This window comes from Acomys minous (assembly GCF_964271855.1).
Source record: "Acomys minous genome assembly, chromosome: 13".
In the NCBI taxonomy this organism is placed as follows: domain Eukaryota; kingdom Metazoa; phylum Chordata; class Mammalia; order Rodentia; family Muridae; genus Acomys; species Acomys minous.
In genome coordinates this window covers 69,700,937-69,720,354 of record NC_140495.1, presented here as the reverse complement: position 1 = coordinate 69,720,354, position 19,418 = coordinate 69,700,937, and the positions used below count along the sequence as shown (strand labels likewise).

General features: G+C 44.6%; 3 protein-coding genes across 3 annotated transcripts; all 3 read right to left on the bottom strand.

Moving 5' to 3' along the window:
* Positions 1-4,186: 4,186 nt before the first annotated feature.
* LOC311580261 (KH homology domain-containing protein 1-like) lies at positions 4,187-6,574 on the bottom strand. The gene is made up of 3 exons (XM_084751667.1): positions 6,417-6,574; positions 5,073-5,255; positions 4,187-4,786 (listed from the first exon to the last, which is right to left on the bottom strand). The coding sequence occupies exons 1-3, from the start codon at positions 6,520-6,522 to the stop codon at positions 4,662-4,664; spliced, it is 414 nt and encodes a 137-aa protein (XP_084607793.1). The 5' UTR covers positions 6,523-6,574; the 3' UTR covers positions 4,187-4,661.
* Positions 6,575-10,338: 3,764 nt separating this feature from the next.
* On the bottom strand, positions 10,339-12,724 carry LOC311581289 (KH homology domain-containing protein 1-like). The gene is made up of 3 exons (XM_084753394.1): positions 12,567-12,724; positions 11,223-11,405; positions 10,339-10,938 (listed from the first exon to the last, which is right to left on the bottom strand). Exons 1-3 carry the CDS (start codon positions 12,670-12,672, stop codon positions 10,814-10,816), a joined length of 414 nt encoding a protein of 137 aa, XP_084609520.1. The 5' UTR covers positions 12,673-12,724; the 3' UTR covers positions 10,339-10,813.
* A 3,771-nt stretch (positions 12,725-16,495) lies between these two features.
* On the bottom strand, positions 16,496-18,881 carry LOC311581154 (KH homology domain-containing protein 1-like). Its single transcript, XM_084753182.1, has 3 exons — positions 18,724-18,881; positions 17,380-17,562; positions 16,496-17,095 (listed from the first exon to the last, which is right to left on the bottom strand). The coding sequence occupies exons 1-3, from the start codon at positions 18,827-18,829 to the stop codon at positions 16,971-16,973; spliced, it is 414 nt and encodes a 137-aa protein (XP_084609308.1). The 5' UTR covers positions 18,830-18,881; the 3' UTR covers positions 16,496-16,970.
* Between the last annotated feature and the right edge of the window lie 537 nt (positions 18,882-19,418).

Here is a 19,418-nt window from a genome sequence, read left to right as displayed (position 1 = left end):
GCTGAACACCCCACCCTTAACACACCTTAAGGTAGGGACCCACCCAGTGGGGGATTTTTTTAAAAGATTTATTTATTTAAGCCTGGTGGTGGTAGTGGTGGTGGTGATGGTGGTGGTGGCGGCGGTAGTGGTGCACACCTTTAATCCCAGCACTGGGGAGGCAGAGGCAGGAGGATCTCTGTAAATTCAAGGCCAGCCTGGTCTACAAAGTGAGGCCAGGACATTTTTTTTTCTTTTACCCTCTTTGGTATTTTTGTTTCTTTGCTTTGCTTGAGACAGGGTCTCTATGAAGCCCTGGCTGTCCTGGACCTCAAGTGATCCTCCTGCCTCTACCTCCTGAGCGCTAGGACTAAGGGTGTACTTCCCCACCCAGCCTTCTTCTTTCTTTATTTTTATTTGTATTTTCTTTTTTTTTTTTTAATTAATTTATTCATATTACATCTTGATTGTTAGCCCTTCCCCTGTTTCCTCCCATTCCTCCCTCCCTCCCACTTCCCCACTTCTCCCCTCCCCTATGTCTGTGATTGAGGGAGACTTCTTCCCCCTATGTATGCTCTAAGATTATTGAGTCTCTTCTTGGTAACTTGCTATCCTTCTTCTGAGTGCCACCAGGCCTCCCCATCCAGGGGACATGGTCAGAAAAGGGGCACCAGAGTTCACGTGAGAATCAGATCTCACTCTCCACTCAACAGTGGAGAATATCGTGTTCGTCGGCTAGGTCTTGGTAGGGGTTCGAAGTTTACTGCCTATTTATTTGTATTTTCTGTGACACAGTTTCTCTAAGTAGTCTTGCTAGTCCAAGACTCCCTCTGTAGACCAGGCAGGCCTTGAACTCACAGTGATCTGCCTGCCTCTGCCTCCTGAGTGCTGGAATTAAAAGCTTCTACCACCACCTCTGAAGATTGATTTATTTATGTATATGATTGTTCAATCTACCTGTATGCCTACGGGACAGAAGAGGGTATCAGATCCCATTATAAATGGTTGTGAGCCACCATGTGGTTACTGGGAATTGAACTCAGGACCTCTGGAAGAGCAGCCAGTGTGCTTAACCACTGACCCATCTTTCCAGCTCCACTCACCCATCTTTTCAAGAAACATTTGTGTGTTTAGTAGATAAGATTAAGCCATCTGTCTTGTGAATTTTACTCAAGAATTACAAGCTTAGGAGACACCTACCCATCATGTCCTTAAATAAAAAAAAAATTAAAAAAAAAAACCCTAAACTCTTAGCATGAAACAGTCCCAAGGTAGGATCTGGAAGGAAATTACTTTCTTATATTACTGCTCTATCACAGAGTTCATGGCATACACCTATAATCCCAGCACTCTGGGAAGCAGAGGCTAATGGATCTCTGTGAGTTCAAGGCCATTACTTTCTTATACTACTGCTCTATCACAGAGTTCATGGCACACACCTATAATCCCAGCACTCTGGGAAGCAGAGGCTAATGGATCTCTGTGAGTTCAAGGCCAGCCTTGTCTATAAAGTGAGTCCAGAACAGAAACCCTGTCTCCAAAAACCAAAATAAATAAGTAAATAAATCCATCCATACATAAACAAAGTTATTGCTCTATATACTATCTACTGCCTTTCCTAATCTACAGGGCTCTGAGGCCCTTCTAACCTCAAAGATAAATACCCTCTAAAAATCAATAAGATAACAATGCACTGAGTTCGATGAGTTGGAATTGGATCTCCTATTCCAGTTTTAGTTGAGCAGGGTGGCCCTAGGTATTAAAGGATTTGAATCTTTATTATTGAAAGCAACTCAAGTGGCTTGGCCTTGAACCCACACACATAAATACAAATAAAGTATTTTGTTTTTAATTCCTCGTCTTTGACAGGGAGTGGTGGTACACACCTTTAATCCCAGGATTCAGGAGATAGAGGCAGGCAGATCCCTGTGAGACTGAGGCCAGCCTAGTCAACAGAGATAATTTTTATGGACAGCCAGGAATACACAGATAAGCTCTGTCTTGAGAAAACATAATAGTACTAGTAATAATAATAATATGATAATAGTCATCATGATCTTTGGTTGATTTAACTAATCAGAATGAGCTAGGGGCAGCGAAGCTATACTATATAAATGCAGGCTTGTTGGAAGCAGCAAGGGAGGGAGGTGGGAAGGGAGAGCAAGCCCTGGGGAGGGCAGGGAAGGAGAGAGGGCTGAGAGGTGGGAAAATGGCAAGAGGATCCAGATTGAATCCCAGCATCCACATGGCAGCTCATAACCATCCAGTTCTGAGAGATCCAACACCATCTTCTGTCCTCTGTGTGTAGGGAATCCACACGGAGCAATGAGCATTGAGCATGCCAGCAGAACACCTATACACATACTAATTTTCTAAACTGCTTTTAAAATTTTCTGGAACTACTTTAGCAGTACCTCCAACCTGAAAACAGACAAAATTATTCTGTCCTAACTTCTGGCTTAAAAGAAAGAAAGAAAGAAAGAAAGAAAGAAAGAAAGAAAGAAAGAAATAGCCAGGCTTGGTGGCACACGCCTGGAATCCTAGCACTCAGGGAGGCAGTAGGAGGCTGATTTCTGGGAGTCCAGCCCAGCCTGGTCTACAAGGCAAGTCCAGAACGGCCAAGGCTACACAGAGAAATCCTGTCTCGAAAAAAACAAAAAAGAAAAATCGGTCCCTGGCCTTGAAGTGGCAGGTATCAGTTCCCTGGTTTCAAATTGTTCAAGTCTGATACCAGCATAGCTCTGGGGGAAAAACACTGAGCCAGGTGTGGTGGCACACGCCTTTAATCCCAACACTTGGGAGGCAGAGGCAGGCAGATCCTTGTGAGTTGTGAGTTGTGAGTTGTGGGCCAGTCTGGTCTAAAAGTGAATCCTGGACAGCCAAGGTTATATGAAGAAACTGTGTTTCTCAAAAAACCAAGGTAAAAAAAAAAAATTGAGTGCTAGGACTATAGGTGTGCACCAATGCACCCGGCTATATCTGTTGTTGTTATTATTGTTGTTGTTGTTGTATTTTTTTTGTTTTTTCATTAACTGTAAGAATTCTCCTTACAACTCATCTAATTCTAAAGTATTGAATTTTGATTTTTTAAATGTATTCTCTAGGTCTGATGACTGATTTGTTTTGGTCATGATCTTTATTAAAACAATAAAAAGTAATCTAGAACACCCCTACAAGCTACAGAGTGAAATTCTACATATTTTTTTAAAAACACTCAAAAAACAAAAAAGATTGCCCAATTTTATCCTAATACCTTCACTTACAGTCATGTTACATCAACTACATTATAAAAAATGATGGAGCAGTTAAGGTTTTTGGTGTAAAGCATACTAGCACCTTTGCTGAAAAAGAACTGGGAAAATGTTTTTACAAAAACAAGGAGAGAGAATGAAGAAGAAGAAAAAAAAACACAAGTGAAGCAACCACAAATGCAGAAACTTCCAAGCCCATCTCACAGAGCTGGAGAAAAAGGCAACATGTCCTTTAATCCACTTCCTCATCAAACTTCCAAGCTCTTCCTGCCTCTCCTGTCCCTGTCCCTTGGACACTGTTGGTGTTTCCTCTTGCTGTCTGTCCACATGACAACTGCTGGTAAGCATTAGCACAACAGGTCTCTTTAATCACTAACGCAGAAGGTAGACTCAAAAATGCCTTCCTGGCGCCTAACAAAACCAACAAATGTCAAATGGAAGTTCCCAAAGTGGTACCATCCCAAAGTACAGGATCTGATTGGCTGAAGCTTCAGCCAACTCAGGAGCTGGGTATATAGAGCAGTCAGAACCACAAACACTCATCTCCAAAGAAAGACAGTGAGAAGGCTGGTGAGGTGGTGCCCTCCTTTATCCCACCAATCAGAAGGCAGAGGCAGGGAGATCCCTGTGCAGTCCAGGACAGCCAGGAATACAAGGGGAAAATAAAAAAGACAGTAAATGACACAGACCAAAAAAAAAAAAAAGTCACACAGGCTTCTTATTCTCATTGATATTTTGGAGATCATAAAATCTATTCACTGAGAAATCTTTTGGCATCTCTCCATAGAGGACCAAACTTCAGAGGAAGCGACCAGCATCAGCAAACTGTCTCTGCTTTGTCCCCCTCAAGAAAAGCCCTTATTTTCTTGTTTGAGACCATATCTATCTAGCCCAAGCTGACCCAAGCCTGCCTCTGTCAACCCAGTTCTAGGATTAAAGGCGTACACCACCACACCTGGCTTTATTTCTTTTATTTTTGAGATTGTAACATAATCATATTACTGGGCAGGGCAATGCATGGGTTTGATCCCACCTTCGGAGAGGCAGACAAAGGCAGACAGACTTCTGTGAGTTCAAGGCCAGCCTGATCCACAAAGTGAGTTCCAGGCTAGCCAGGGTTTATAATACACAGACTACAGAAGAGACAGTATAGTCTGCCCAGACCTAGGAACACAGCTAGCAAATATATCAGGTGGGATAGTTTGTCCAAAGGGAAGAGAGTAACCCATAAAAGGCATTGAACATTAGGTAACTGGGTTTACTGGGTGTTTTCCATCACGGCACTGTCTTATGATTGGCAGACTTCTCTCAGAGAGATGCCCGTGAGTGACAGGATGGTGGGCCAATTCAAGTCCCTTCACAGTCCTTCAGATTTTTCTCAAAGGCTGGTGAAAATCCTCACATCGTAGCTTACACCAGGAGAAATCAGTCTTAGGTGGACCCTTTCTGCCTGATTACTGGAGACAGGCCCCAGCTATGTGCCTGCACCCTGAGAGCGGCATCCAAGTCAACTGTGGTCAGGCGTTGATTCTGGACACGCAGTAACATCTGTTGGCCTGGGGAGGGAATGGCAAACCATGGTGAAGCAACGGTTTAAAACTAGGCAACCAAATATTCTAGGGAACATGGTAGGGGAAGATCTCAGCCAGGCCCAGCCACCACAGGTGGCTTCATGCAGTAAAACCTGGCTGTAACATACAGCTGTTTTCCTTTGAATGGATTTTGAGGAGCATCTGGATCCCCAGATCCCTGGGATGCTGGGTGAGCATTTATAGGGTACCACACACCAATTATTAGACAGCTAATCAGCCCCTCGATCCCAATTCTGCCAAAGGCACCCACCTCGAGCCTGGTGGTAATTCTCCTGGCTACCCAAACTCCAAATCATATCCATCAGCCACTGCCTTGCTCTCAATGGTCCAACCACAGAGACTCGGGTCTGGCCTGAGGCGGTGAACCAAGCCTCCAGTTGAATGAGGGTGCCGCTGTGTTCCTCGATGCGTCGGAGGTGTAAGTCTTCATGGCCTGTACACAAAAGAGATGGCAGGAGGAACAGAAGCACTAGCATTTGCTTTATGGACAGGAGCCCAGGAGAAGAGAAGTCTTGTGTAGCAGTTACCTCCAAGAACAAAAGCTTCTGTTTGGCCAGGTGTGGTGGCACACACCTTTAATCCCAACACCTGGGAGGCAGAGGCAGGCCAGCCTGGTCTACAAAGAAAGCCCTAGACAGCCAAGGCTACATAGAGAAACCATGTCTCGAAAAACCAAAAAACAAACAAACAAAAAAAAGCTTCTGTTTGGAGTAAAGCTGTACAACACAGAGAGTGGGAAAAGGAGATCAAATAGGTTGTGCCAATCACAGTGGTATATTCCTTTAATCTAAGCATTCAGGGGACAGAGGCAGGCAGATCCCTTTAAGGTCAAGGCCAGCCTGGTCTACATAACTAGTTCCAGGCCAGATAGCACAACATAGAGAGACATCATCTCAAAAATGAACAAAAAAAAATCAAACATTCCTTCCTGCAAGAAAGCCTCTTAAGACAGAAGCAAACAACTTCGATAGATCTCTCAAAATTGACTAGACTCCCTGGCTATCAACGCCGCAAGATTATGTAAGCCAGAAGGTTAGCTGTAGGGACAGTCAAGGATATACAGAGAAATACAGTAACACAGGCTCGAAAAACAAAAACAAGCCAAAACCCCCAAAAACAAAAGAGTATGTAAGGAGAGAAAAAAAATGCCAACAGTCACTCTCAGACAGACTGATCAACTGAGAAACTCAGTCTCAGAAACTGGGAGAAAGTAAAGACCATCTGAGCTACCTGAAAGATGCTCACACCCACTGGTCCACTAGGAAAGAACACACTCCAACCCACTGAACTGCCTGCAGGCTGCTTTTCAGGGTGCTCTGGGCCTCTAGCTTTGCAATCTGGAGTATGCTATGGTGATACCGCTGACTTTCTACTCCTATGGGTAACCCTCACCTGTGTTCATACAAGCAACCCAACAAAACGTGAGTGATCCAAGTCCTACTTACAGTTTTCTTACTAGGCTATTCTTTGGTTCCCTATGTCACCTCCCCAGGGTGACTGTCACACAACTGAGCAACTGAGGCTGACTGACAGGAGGGGGGGGAAAAAAGGAGAAAGGTGGAAACCATGAAAGGTATAGGCCGAGGCTACCTACCAAATATGAGCTCCTCCTGGCTGTGGTCTATGAATAACACCAATGGGGCATCAAAGTTTTCAGGGTTCATCCACCAGGCATTCTCACCGGCCGCGTCCACTTCCATCTCAAATCGTCCCCCAACTTCAGAAGAAGGCAAGGCCAAGCAACTGACTGCAGAATGGTGTGGACAAGGCCTGGGCCCTGCTTTATACACTGGAGCTGAACACCCCACCCTTAACACACCTTAAGGTAGGGACCCACCCAGTGGGGGATTTTTTAAAAAGATTTATTTATTTAAGCCTGGTGGTGGTAGTGGTGGTGGTGATGGTGGTGGTGATGGCAGTAGTGGTGCACACCTTTAATCCCAGCACTGGGGAGGCAGAGGCAGGAGGATCTCTGTAAATTCAAGGCCAGCCTGGTCTACAAAGTGAGGCCAGGACTTTTTTTTTTTCTTTTACCCTCTTTGGTATTTTTGTTTCTTTGCTTTGCTTGAGACAGGGTCTCTATGAAGCCCTGGCTGTCCTGGACCTCAAGTGATCCTCCTGCCTCTACCTCCTGAGCGCTAGGACTAAGAGTGTACTTCCCCACCCAGCCTCCTTCTTTCTTTATTTTTATTTGTATTTTCTGTGACACAGTTTCTCTAAGTAGTCTTGCTAGTCCAAGACTCCCTCTGTAGACCAGGCAGGCCTTGAACTCACAGTGATCTGCTTGCCTCTGCCTCCTGAGTGTTGGAATTAAAGGCTTCTACCACCACCTCTGAAGATTGATTTATTTATGTATATGATTGTTCAATCTGCCTGTATGCCTACGGGACAGAAGAGGGTATCAGATCCCATTATAAACGGTTGTGAGCCACCATGTGGTTACTGGGAATTGAACTCAGGATCTCTGGGAGAGCAGCCAGCGTTCTTAACCGCTGACCATCTTTCCAACTCCACTCACCCATCTTTTCAAGAAACATTTGTGTGTTTAGTAGATAAGATTAAGCCATCTGTCTTGTGAACTTTACTCAAGAATTACAAGCTTAGGAGACACCTACCCAACATGTCCTTAAATTAAAAAAAAAAAAAATCCCTAAACTCTTAGCATGAAACAGTCCCAAGGTAGGATCTGGAAGAAAATTACTTTCTTATACTACTGCTCTATCACAGAGTTCATGGCACACACCTATAATCCCAGCACTCTGGGAAGCAGAGGCTAATGGATCTCTGTGAGTTCAAGGCCAGCCTGGTCTATAAAGTGAGTCCAGAACAGCAAAGGCTACACACAGAAACCCTGTCTCCAAAAACCAAAATAAATAAGTAAATAAATCCATACATACATAAACAAAGTTATTGCTCTATATACTATCTACTGCCTTTCCTAATCTACAGGGCTCTGAGGCCCTTCGAACCTCAAAGATAAATACCCTCTAAAAATCAATAAGATAACAATGCACTGAGTTCGATGAGCTGGAATTGGATCTCCTATTCCAGTTTTAGTTGAGTAGGGTGGCCCTAGGTATTAAAGGATTTGAATCTTTATTATTGAAAGCAACTCAAGTGGCTTGGCCTTGAACCCACACACATAAATACAAATAAAGTATTTTGTTTTTAATTCCTCGTCTTTGACAGGGAGTGGTGGTGCACACCTTTAATCCCAGGATTCAGGAGACAGAGGCAGGCAGATCCCTGTGAGACTGAGGCCAGCCTAGTCAACAGAGATAATTTTTATGGACAGCCAGGGATACACAGATAAGCTCTGTCTTGAGAAAACATAATAGTACTAGTAATAATAATAATATGATAATAGTCATCATGATCTTTGGTTGATTTAACTAATCAGAATGAGCTAGGGGCAGCGAAGCTATACTATATAAATGCAGGCTTGTTGGAAGCAGCAAGGGAGGGAGGTGGGAAGGGAGAGCAAGCCCTGGGGAGGGCAGGGAAGGAGAGAGGGCTGAGAGGTGGGAAAATGGCAAGAGGATCCAGATTGAATCCCAGCATCCACATGGCAGCTCATAACCATCCAGTTCTGAGAGATCCAACACCATCTTCTGTCCTCTGTGTGTAGGGAATTCACACGGAGCAATGAACACTGAGCATGCCGGCAGAACACCTATACACATACTAATTTTCTAAACTGCTTTTAAAATTTTCTGGAACTACTTTAGCAGTACCTCCAACCTGAAAACAGACAAAATTATTCTGTCCTAACTTCTGGCTTAAAAGAAAGAAAGAAAGAAAGAAAGAAAGAAAGAAAGAAAGAAAGAAATAGCCAGGCTTGGTGGCACACGCCTGGAATCCTAGCACTCAGGGAGGCAGTAGGAGGCTGATTTCTGGGAGTCCAGCCCAGCCTGGTCTACAAGGCAAGTCCAGAACGGCCAAGGCTACACAGAGAAATCCTGTCTCGAAAAAAACAAAAAAGAAAAATCGGTCCCTGGCCTTGAAGTGGCAGGTATCAGTTCCCTGGTTTCAAATTGTTCAAGTCTGATACCAGCATAGCTCTGGGGGAAAAAAACTGAGCCAGGTGTGGTGGCACACGCCTTTAATCCCAACACTTGGGAGGCAGAGGCAGGCAGATCCTTGTGAGTTGTGGGCCAGTCTGGTCTAAAAGTGAATCCTAGACAGCCAAGGTTATATGAAGAAACTGTGTTTCTCAAAAAACCAAGGTAAAAAAAAATTGAGTGCTGGGATAATAGGTGTGAACCAATGCACCCGGCTATATCTGTTTGTTGTTGTTATTATTGTTGTTGTTGTATTTTTTTTTTTGTTTTTTCATTAACTGTAAGAATTCTCCTTACAACTCATCTAATTCTAAAGTATTGAATTTTGATTTTTTAAATGTATTCTCTAGGTCTGATGACTGATTTGTTTTGGTCATGATCTTTATTAAAACAATAAAAAGTAATCTAGAACACCACTACAAGCTACAGAGTGACATTCTACATATTTTTTAAAAACACTCAAAAAACAAAAAAGATTGCCCAATCTTATCCTAATACCTTCACTTACAGTCATGTCACATCAACTACATTATAAAAAATGATGGAGCAGTTAAGGTTTTTGGTGTAAAGCATACTAGCACCTTTGCTGAAAAAGAACTGGGAAAATGTTTTTACGAAAACAAGGAGAGAGAATGAAGAAGAAGAAAAAAAACACAAGTGAAGCAACCACAAACGCAGAAACTTCCAAGCCCATCTCACAGAGCTGGAGAAAAAGGCAACATGTCCTTTAATCCACTTCCTCATCAAACTTCCAAGCTCTTCCTGCCTCTCCTGTCCCTGTCCCTTGGACACTGTTGGTGTTTCCTCTTGCTGTCTGTCCACATGACAACTGCTGGTAAGCATTAGCACAACAGGTCTCTTTAATCACTAACGCAGAAGGTAGACTCAAAAATGCCTTCCTGGCGCCTAACAAAACCAACAAATGTCAAATGGAAGTTCCCAAAGTGGTACCATCCCAAAGTACAGGATCTGATTGGCTGAAGCTTCAGCCAACTCAGGAGCTGGGTATATAGAGCAGTCAGAACCACAAACACTCATCTCCAAAGAAAGACAGTGAGAAGGCTGGTGAGGTGGTGCCCTCCTTTATCCCACCAATCAGAAGGCAGAGGCAGGGAGATCCCTGTGCAGTCCAGGACAGCCAGGAATACAAAGGGAAAATAAAAAAGACAGTAAATGACACAGACCAAAAAAAAAAAAAAAAAAGTCACACAGGCTTCTTATTCTCATTGATATTTTGGAGATCATAAAATCTATTCACTGAGAAATCTTTTGGCATCTCTCCATAGAGGACCAAACTTCAGAGGAAGCGACCAGCATCAGCAAACTGTCTCTGCTTTGTCCCCCTCAAGAAAAGCCCTTATTTTCTTGTTTGAGACCATATCTATCTAGCCCAAGCTGACCCAAGCCTGCCTCTGTCAACCCAGTTCTAGGATTAAAGGCGTACACCACCACACCTGGCTTTATTTCTTTTATTTTTGAGATTGTAACATAATCATATTACTGGGCAGGGCAATGCATGGGTTTGATCCCACCTTCGGAGAGGCAGACAAAGGCAGACAGACTTCTGTGAGTTCAAGGCCAGCCTGATCCACAAAGTGAGTTCCAGGCTAGCCAGGGTTTATAATACACAGACTACAGAAGAGACAGTATAGTCTGCCCAGACCTAGGAACACAGCTAGCAAATATATCAGGTGGGATAGTTTGTCCAAAGGGAAGAGAGTAACCCATAAAAGGCATTGAACATTAGGTAACTGGGTTTACTGGGTGTTTTCCATCACGGCACTGTCTTATGATTGGCAGACTTCTCTCAGAGAGATGCCCGTGAGTGACAGGATGGTGGGCCAATTCAAGTCCCTTCACAGTCCTTCAGATTTTTCTCAAAGGCTGGTGAAAATCCTCACATCGTAGCTTACACCAGGAGAAATCAGTCTTAGGTGGACCCTTTCTGCCTGATTACTGGAGACAGGCCCCAGCTATGTGCCTGCACCCTGAGAGCGGCATCCAAGTCAACTGTGGTCAGGCGTTGATTCTGGACACGCAGTAACATCTGTTGGCCTGGGGAGGGAATGGCAAACCATGGTGAAGCAACGGTTTAAAACTAGGCAACCAAATATTCTAGGGAACATGGTAGGGGAAGATCTCAGCCAGGCCCAGCCACCACAGGTGGCTTCATGCAGTAAAACCTGGCTGTAACATACAGCTGTTTTCCTTTGAATGGATTTTGAGGAGCATCTGGATCCCCAGATCCCTGGGATGCTGGGTGAGCATTTAGGGTACCACACACCAATTATTAGACAGCTAATCAGCCCCTCGATCCCAATTCTGCCAAAGGCACCCACCTCGAGCCTGGTGGTAATTCTCCTGGCTACCCAAACTCCAAATCATATCCATCAGCCACTGCCTTGCTCTCAATGGTCCAACCACAGAGACTCGGGTCTGGCCTGAGGCGGTGAACCAAGCCTCCAGTTGAATGAGGGTGCCGCTGTGTTCCTCGATGCGTCGGAGGTGTAAGTCTTCATGGCCTGTACACAAAAGAGATGGCAGGAGGAACAGAAGCACTAGCATTTGCTTTATGGACAGGAGCCCAGGAGAAGAGAAGTCTTGTGTAGCAGTTACCTCCAAGAACAAAAGCTTCTGTTTGGCCAGGTGTGGTGGCACACACCTTTAATCCCAACACCTGGGAGGCAGAGGCAGGCCAGCCTGGTCTACAAAGAAAGCCCTAGACAGCCAAGGCTACATAGAGAAACCATGTCTCGAAAAACCAAAAAACAAACAAACAAAAAAAAGCTTCTGTTTGGAGTAAAGCTGTACAACACAGAGAGTGGGAAAAGGAGATCAAATAGGTTGTGCCAATCACAGTGGTATATTCCTTTAATCTAAGCATTCAGGGGACAGAGGCAGGCAGATCCCTTTAAGGTCAAGGCCAGCCTGGTCTACATAACTAGTTCCAGGCCAGATAGCACAACATAGAGAGACATCATCTCAAAAATGAACAAAAAAAAATCAAACATTCCTTCCTGCAAGAAAGCCTCTTAAGACAGAAGCAAACAACTTCGATAGATCTCTCAAAATTGACTAGACTCCCTGGCTATCAACGCCGCAAGATTATGTAAGCCAGAAGGTTAGCTGTAGGGACAGTCAAGGATATACAGAGAAATACAGTAACACAGGCTCGAAAAACAAAAACAAGCCAAAACCCCCAAAAACAAAAGAGTATGTAAGGAGAGAAAAAAAATGCCAACAGTCACTCTCAGACAGACTGATCAACTGAGAAACTCAGTCTCAGAAACTGGGAGAAAGTAAAGACCATCTGAGCTACCTGAAAGATGCTCACACCCACTGGTCCACTAGGAAAGAACACACTCCAACCCACTGAACTGCCTGCAGGCTGCTTTTCAGGGTGCTCTGGGCCTCTAGCTTTGCAATCTGGAGTATGCTATGGTGATACCGCTGACTTTCTACTCCTATGGGTAACCCTCACCTGTGTTCATACAAGCAACCCAACAAAACGTGAGTGATCCAAGTCCTACTTACAGTTTTCTTACTAGGCTATTCTTTGGTTCCCTATGTCACCTCCCCAGGGTGACTGTCACACAACTGAGCAACTGAGGCTGACTGACAGGAGGGGGGGGAAAAAAGGAGAAAGGTGGAAACCATGAAAGGTATAGGCCGAGGCTACCTACCAAATATGAGCTCCTCCTGGCTGTGGTCTATGAATAACACCAATGGGGCATCAAAGTTTTCAGGGTTCATCCACCAGGCATTCTCACCGGCCGCGTCCACTTCCATCTCAAATCGTCCCCCAACTTCAGAAGAAGGCAAGGCCAAGCAACTGACTGCAGAATGGTGTGGACAAGGCCTGGGCCCTGCTTTATACACTGGAGCTGAACACCCCACCCTTAACACACCTTAAGGTAGGGACCCACCCAGTGGGGGATTTTTTAAAAAGATTTATTTATTTAAGCCTGGTGGTGGTAGTGGTGGTGGTGATGGTGGTGGTGGCGGCAGTAGTGGTGCACACCTTTAATCCCAGCACTGGGGAGGCAGAGGCAGGAGGATCTCTGTAAATTCAAGGCCAGCCTGGTCTACAAAGTGAGGCCAGGACTTTTTTTTTTTCTTTTACCCTCTTTGGTATTTTTGTTTCTTTGCTTTGCTTGAGACAGGGTCTCTATGAAGCCCTGGCTGTCCTGGACCTCAAGTGATCCTCCTGCCTCTACCTCCTGAGCGCTAGGACTAAGAGTGTACTTCCCCACCCAGCCTCCTTCTTTCTTTATTTTTATTTGTATTTTCTGTGACACAGTTTCTCTAAGTAGTCTTGCTAGTCCAAGACTCCCTCTGTAGACCAGGCAGGCCTTGAACTCACAGTGATCTGCTTGCCTCTGCCTCCTGAGTGTTGGAATTAAAGGCTTCTACCACCACCTCTGAAGATTGATTTATTTATGTATATGATTGTTCAATCTGCCTGTATGCCTACGGGACAGAAGAGGGTATCAGATCCCATTATAAACGGTTGTGAGCCACCATGTGGTTACTGGGAATTGAACTCAGGATCTCTGGGAGAGCAGCCAGCGTTCTTAACCGCTGACCATCTTTCCAACTCCACTCACCCATCTTTTCAAGAAACATTTGTGTGTTTAGTAGATAAGATTAAGCCATCTGTCTTGTGAACTTTACTCAAGAATTACAAGCTTAGGAGACACCTACCCAACATGTCCTTAAATTAAAAAAAAAAAAAATCCCTAAACTCTTAGCATGAAACAGTCCCAAGGTAGGATCTGGAAGAAAATTACTTTCTTATACTACTGCTCTATCACAGAGTTCATGGCACACACCTATAATCCCAGCACTCTGGGAAGCAGAGGCTAATGGATCTCTGTGAGTTCAAGGCCAGCCTGGTCTATAAAGTGAGTCCAGAACAGCAAAGGCTACACACAGAAACCCTGTCTCCAAAAACCAAAATAAATAAGTAAATAAATCCATACATACATAAACAAAGTTATTGCTCTATATACTATCTACTGCCTTTCCTAATCTACAGGGCTCTGAGGCCCTTCGAACCTCAAAGATAAATACCCTCTAAAAATCAATAAGATAACAATGCACTGAGTTCGATGAGCTGGAATTGGATCTCCTATTCCAGTTTTAGTTGAGTAGGGTGGCCCTAGGTATTAAAGGATTTGAATCTTTATTATTGAAAGCAACTCAAGTGGCTTGGCCTTGAACCCACACACATAAATACAAATAAAGTATTTTGTTTTTAATTCCTCGTCTTTGACAGGGAGTGGTGGTGCACACCTTTAATCCCAGGATTCAGGAGACAGAGGCAGGCAGATCCCTGTGAGACTGAGGCCAGCCTAGTCAACAGAGATAATTTTTATGGACAGCCAGGGATACACAGATAAGCTCTGTCTTGAGAAAACATAATAGTACTAGTAATAATAATAATATGATAATAGTCATCATGATCTTTGGTTGATTTAACTAATCAGAATGAGCTAGGGGCAGCGAAGCTATACTATATAAATGCAGGCTTGTTGGAAGCAGCAAGGGAGGGAGGTGGGAAGGGAGAGCAAGCCCTGGGGAGGGCAGGGAAGGAGAGAGGGCTGAGAGGTGGGAAAATGGCAAGAGGATCCAGATTGAATCCCAGCATCCACATGGCAGCTCATAACCATCCAGTTCTGAGAGATCCAACACCATCTTCTGTCCTCTGTGTGTAGGGAATTCACACGGAGCAATGAACACTGAGCATGCCGGCAGAACACCTATACACATACTAATTTTCTAAACTGCTTTTAAAATTTTCTGGAACTACTTTAGCAGTACCTCCAACCTGAAAACAGACAAAATTATTCTGTCCTAACTTCTGGCTTAAAAGAAAGAAAGAAAGAAAGAAAGAAAGAAAGAAAGAAAGAAAGAAAGAAATAGCCAGGCTTGGTGGCACACGCCTGGAATCCTAGCACTCAGGGAGGCAGTAGGAGGCTGATTTCTGGGAGTCCAGCCCAGCCTGGTCTACAAGGCAAGTCCAGAACGGCCAAGGCTACACAGAGAAATCCTGTCTCGAAAAAAACAAAAAAGAAAAATCGGTCCCTGGCCTTGAAGTGGCAGGTATCAGTTCCCTGGTTTCAAATTGTTCAAGTCTGATACCAGCATAGCTCTGGGGGAAAAAAACTGAGCCAGGTGTGGTGGCACACGCCTTTAATCCCAACACTTGGGAGGCAGAGGCAGGCAGATCCTTGTGAGTTGTGGGCCAGTCTGGTCTAAAAGTGAATCCTAGACAGCCAAGGTTATATGAAGAAACTGTGTTTCTCAAAAAACCAAGGTAAAAAAAAATTGAGTGCTGGGATAATAGGTGTGAACCAATGCACCCGGCTATATCTGTTTGTTGTTGTTATTATTGTTGTTGTTGTTGTATTTTTTTTTTTGTTTTTTCATTAACTGTAAGAATTCTCCTTACAACTCATCTAATTCTAAAGTATTGAATTTTGATTTTTTAAATGTATTCTCTAGGTCTGATGACTGATTTGTTTTGGTCATGATCTTTATTAAAACAATAAAAAGTAATCTAGAACACCACTACAAGCTACAGAGTGACATTCTACATATTTTTTAAAAACACTCAAAAAACAAAAAAGATTGCCCAATCTTATCCTAATACCTTCACTTACAGTCATGTCACATCAACTACATTATAAAAAATGATGGAGCAGTTAAGGTTTTTGGTGTAAAGCATACTAGCACCTTTGCTGAAAAAGAACTGGGAAAATGTTTTTACGAAAACAAGGAGAGAGAATGAAGAAGAAGAAAAAAAACACAAGTGAAGCAACCACAAACGCAGAAACTTCCAAGCCCATCTCACAGAGCTGGAGAAAAAGGCAACATGTCCTTTAATCCACTTCCTCATCAAACTTCCAAGCTCTTCCTGCCTCTCCTGTCCCTGTCCCTTGGACACTGTTGGTGTTTCCTCTTGCTGTCTGTCCACATGACAACTGCTGGTAAGCATTAGCACAACAGGTCTCTTTAATCACTAACGCAGAAGGTAGACTCAAAAATGCCTTCCTGGCGCCTAACAAAACCAACAAATGTCAAATGGAAGTTCCCAAAGTGGTACCATCCCAAAGTACAGGATCTGATTGGCTGAAGCTTCAGCCAACTCAGGAGCTGGGTATATAGAGCAGTCAGAACCACAAACACTCATCTCCAAAGAAAGACAGTGAGAAGGCTGGTGAGGTGGTGCCCTCCTTTATCCCACCAATCAGAAGGCAGAGGCAGGGAGATCCCTGTGCAGTCCAGGACAGCCAGGAATACAAAGGGAAAATAAAAAAGACAGTAAATGACACAGACCAAAAAAAAAAAAAAAAAAGTCACACAGGCTTCTTATTCTCATTGATATTTTGGAGATCATAAAATCTATTCACTGAGAAATCTTTTGGCATCTCTCCATAGAGGACCAAACTTCAGAGGAAGCGACCAGCATCAGCAAACTGTCTCTGCTTTGTCCCCCTCAAGAAAAGCCCTTATTTTCTTGTTTGAGACCATATCTATCTAGCCCAAGCTGACCCAAGCCTGCCTCTGTCAACCCAGTTCTAGGATTAAAGGCGTACACCACCACACCTGGCTTTATTTCTTTTATTTTTGAGATTGTAACATAATCATATTACTGGGCAGGGCAATGCATGGGTTTGATCCCACCTTCGGAGAGGCAGACAAAGGCAGACAGACTTCTGTGAGTTCAAGGCCAGCCTGATCCACAAAGTGAGTTCCAGGCTAGCCAGGGTTTATAATACACAGACTACAGAAGAGACAGTATAGTCTGCCCAGACCTAGGAACACAGCTAGCAAATATATCAGGTGGGATAGTTTGTCCAAAGGGAAGAGAGTAACCCATAAAAGGCATTGAACATTAGGTAACTGGGTTTACTGGGTGTTTTCCATCACGGCACTGTCTTATGATTGGCAGACTTCTCTCAGAGAGATGCCCGTGAGTGACAGGATGGTGGGCCAATTCAAGTCCCTTCACAGTCCTTCAGATTTTTCTCAAAGGCTGGTGAAAATCCTCACATCGTAGCTTACACCAGGAGAAATCAGTCTTAGGTGGACCCTTTCTGCCTGATTACTGGAGACAGGCCCCAGCTATGTGCCTGCACCCTGAGAGCGGCATCCAAGTCAACTGTGGTCAGGCGTTGATTCTGGACACGCAGTAACATCTGTTGGCCTGGGGAGGGAATGGCAAACCATGGTGAAGCAACGGTTTAAAACTAGGCAACCAAATATTCTAGGGAACATGGTAGGGGAAGATCTCAGCCAGGCCCAGCCACCACAGGTGGCTTCATGCAGTAAAACCTGGCTGTAACATACAGCTGTTTTCCTTTGAATGGATTTTGAGGAGCATCTGGATCCCCAGATCCCTGGGATGCTGGGTGAGCATTTAGGGTACCACACACCAATTATTAGACAGCTAATCAGCCCCTCGATCCCAATTCTGCCAAAGGCACCCACCTCGAGCCTGGTGGTAATTCTCCTGGCTACCCAAACTCCAAATCATATCCATCAGCCACTGCCTTGCTCTCAATGGTCCAACCACAGAGACTCGGGTCTGGCCTGAGGCGGTGAACCAAGCCTCCAGTTGAATGAGGGTGCCGCTGTGTTCCTCGATGCGTCGGAGGTGTAAGTCTTCATGGCCTGTACACAAAAGAGATGGCAGGAGGAACAGAAGCACTAGCATTTGCTTTATGGACAGGAGCCCAGGAGAAGAGAAGTCTTGTGTAGCAGTTACCTCCAAGAACAAAAGCTTCTGTTTGGCCAGGTGTGGTGGCACACACCTTTAATCCCAACACCTGGGAGGCAGAGGCAGGCCAGCCTGGTCTACAAAGAAAGCCCTAGACAGCCAAGGCTACATAGAGAAACCATGTCTCGAAAAACCAAAAAACAAACAAACAAAAAAAAGCTTCTGTTTGGAGTAAAGCTGTACAACACAGAGAGTGGGAAAAGGAGATCAAATAGGTTGTGCCAATCACAGTGGTATATTCCTTTAATCTAAGCATTCAGGGGACAGAGGCAGGCAGATCCCTTTAAGGTCAAGGCCAGCCTGGTCTACATAACTAGTTCCAGGCCAGATAGCACAACATAGAGAGACATCATCTCAAAAATGAACAAAAAAAAATCAAACATTCCTTCCTGCAAGAAAGCCTCTTAAGACAGAAGCAAACAACTTCGATAGATCTCTCAAAATTGACTAGACTCCCTGGCTATCAACGCCGCAAGATTATGTAAGCCAGAAGGTTAGCTGTAGGGACAGTCAAGGATATACAGAGAAATACAGTAACACAGGCTCGAAAAACAAAAACAAGCCAAAACCCCCAAAAACAAAAGAGTATGTAAGGAGAGAAAAAAAATGCCAACAGTCACTCTCAGACAGACTGATCAACTGAGAAACTCAGTCTCAGAAACTGGGAGAAAGTAAAGACCATCTGAGCTACCTGAAAGATGCTCACACCCACTGGTCCACTAGGAAAGAACACACTCCAACCCACTGAACTGCCTGCAGGCTGCTTTTCAGGGTGCTCTGGGCCTCTAGCTTTGCAATCTGGAGTATGCTATGGTGATACCGCTGACTTTCTACTCCTATGGGTAACCCTCACCTGTGTTCATACAAGCAACCCAACAAAACGTGAGTGATCCAAGTCCTACTTACAGTTTTCTTACTAGGCTATTCTTTGGTTCCCTATGTCACCTCCCCAGGGTGACTGTCACACAACTGAGCAACTGAGGCTGACTGACAGGAGGGGGGGGAAAAAAGGAGAAAGGTGGAAACCATGAAAGGTATAGGCCGAGGCTACCTACCAAATATGAGCTCCTCCTGGCTGTGGTCTATGAATAACACCAATGGGGCATCAAAGTTTTCAGGGTTCATCCACCAGGCATTCTCACCGGCCGCGTCCACTTCCATCTCAAATCGTCCCCCAACTTCAGAAGAAGGCAAGGCCAAGCAACTGACTGCAGAATGGTGTGGACAAGGCCTGGGCCCTGCTTTATACACTGGAGCTGAACACCCCACCCTTAACACACCTTAAGGTAGGGACCCACCCAGTGGGGGATTTTTTAAAAAGATTTATTTATTTAAGCCTGGTGGTGGTAGTGGTGGTGGTGATGGTGGTGGTGGCGGCAGTAGTGGTGCACACCTTTAATCCCAGCACTGGGGAGGCAGAGGCAGGAGGATCTCTGTAAATTCAAGGCCAGCCTGGTCTACAAAGTGAGGCCAGGACTTTTTTTTTTTCTTTTACCCTCTTTGGTATTTTTGTTTCTTTGCTTTGCTTGAGACAGGGTCTCTATGAAGCCCTGGCTGTCCTGGACCTCAAGTGATCCTCCTGCCTCTACCTCCTGAGCGCTAGGACTAAGAGTGTACTTCCCCACCCAGCCTCCTTCTTTCTTTATTTTTATTTGTATTTTCTGTGACACAGTTTCTCTAAGTAGTCTTGCTAGTCCAAGACTCCCTCTGTAGACCAGGCAGGCCTTGAACTCACAGTGATCTGCTTGCC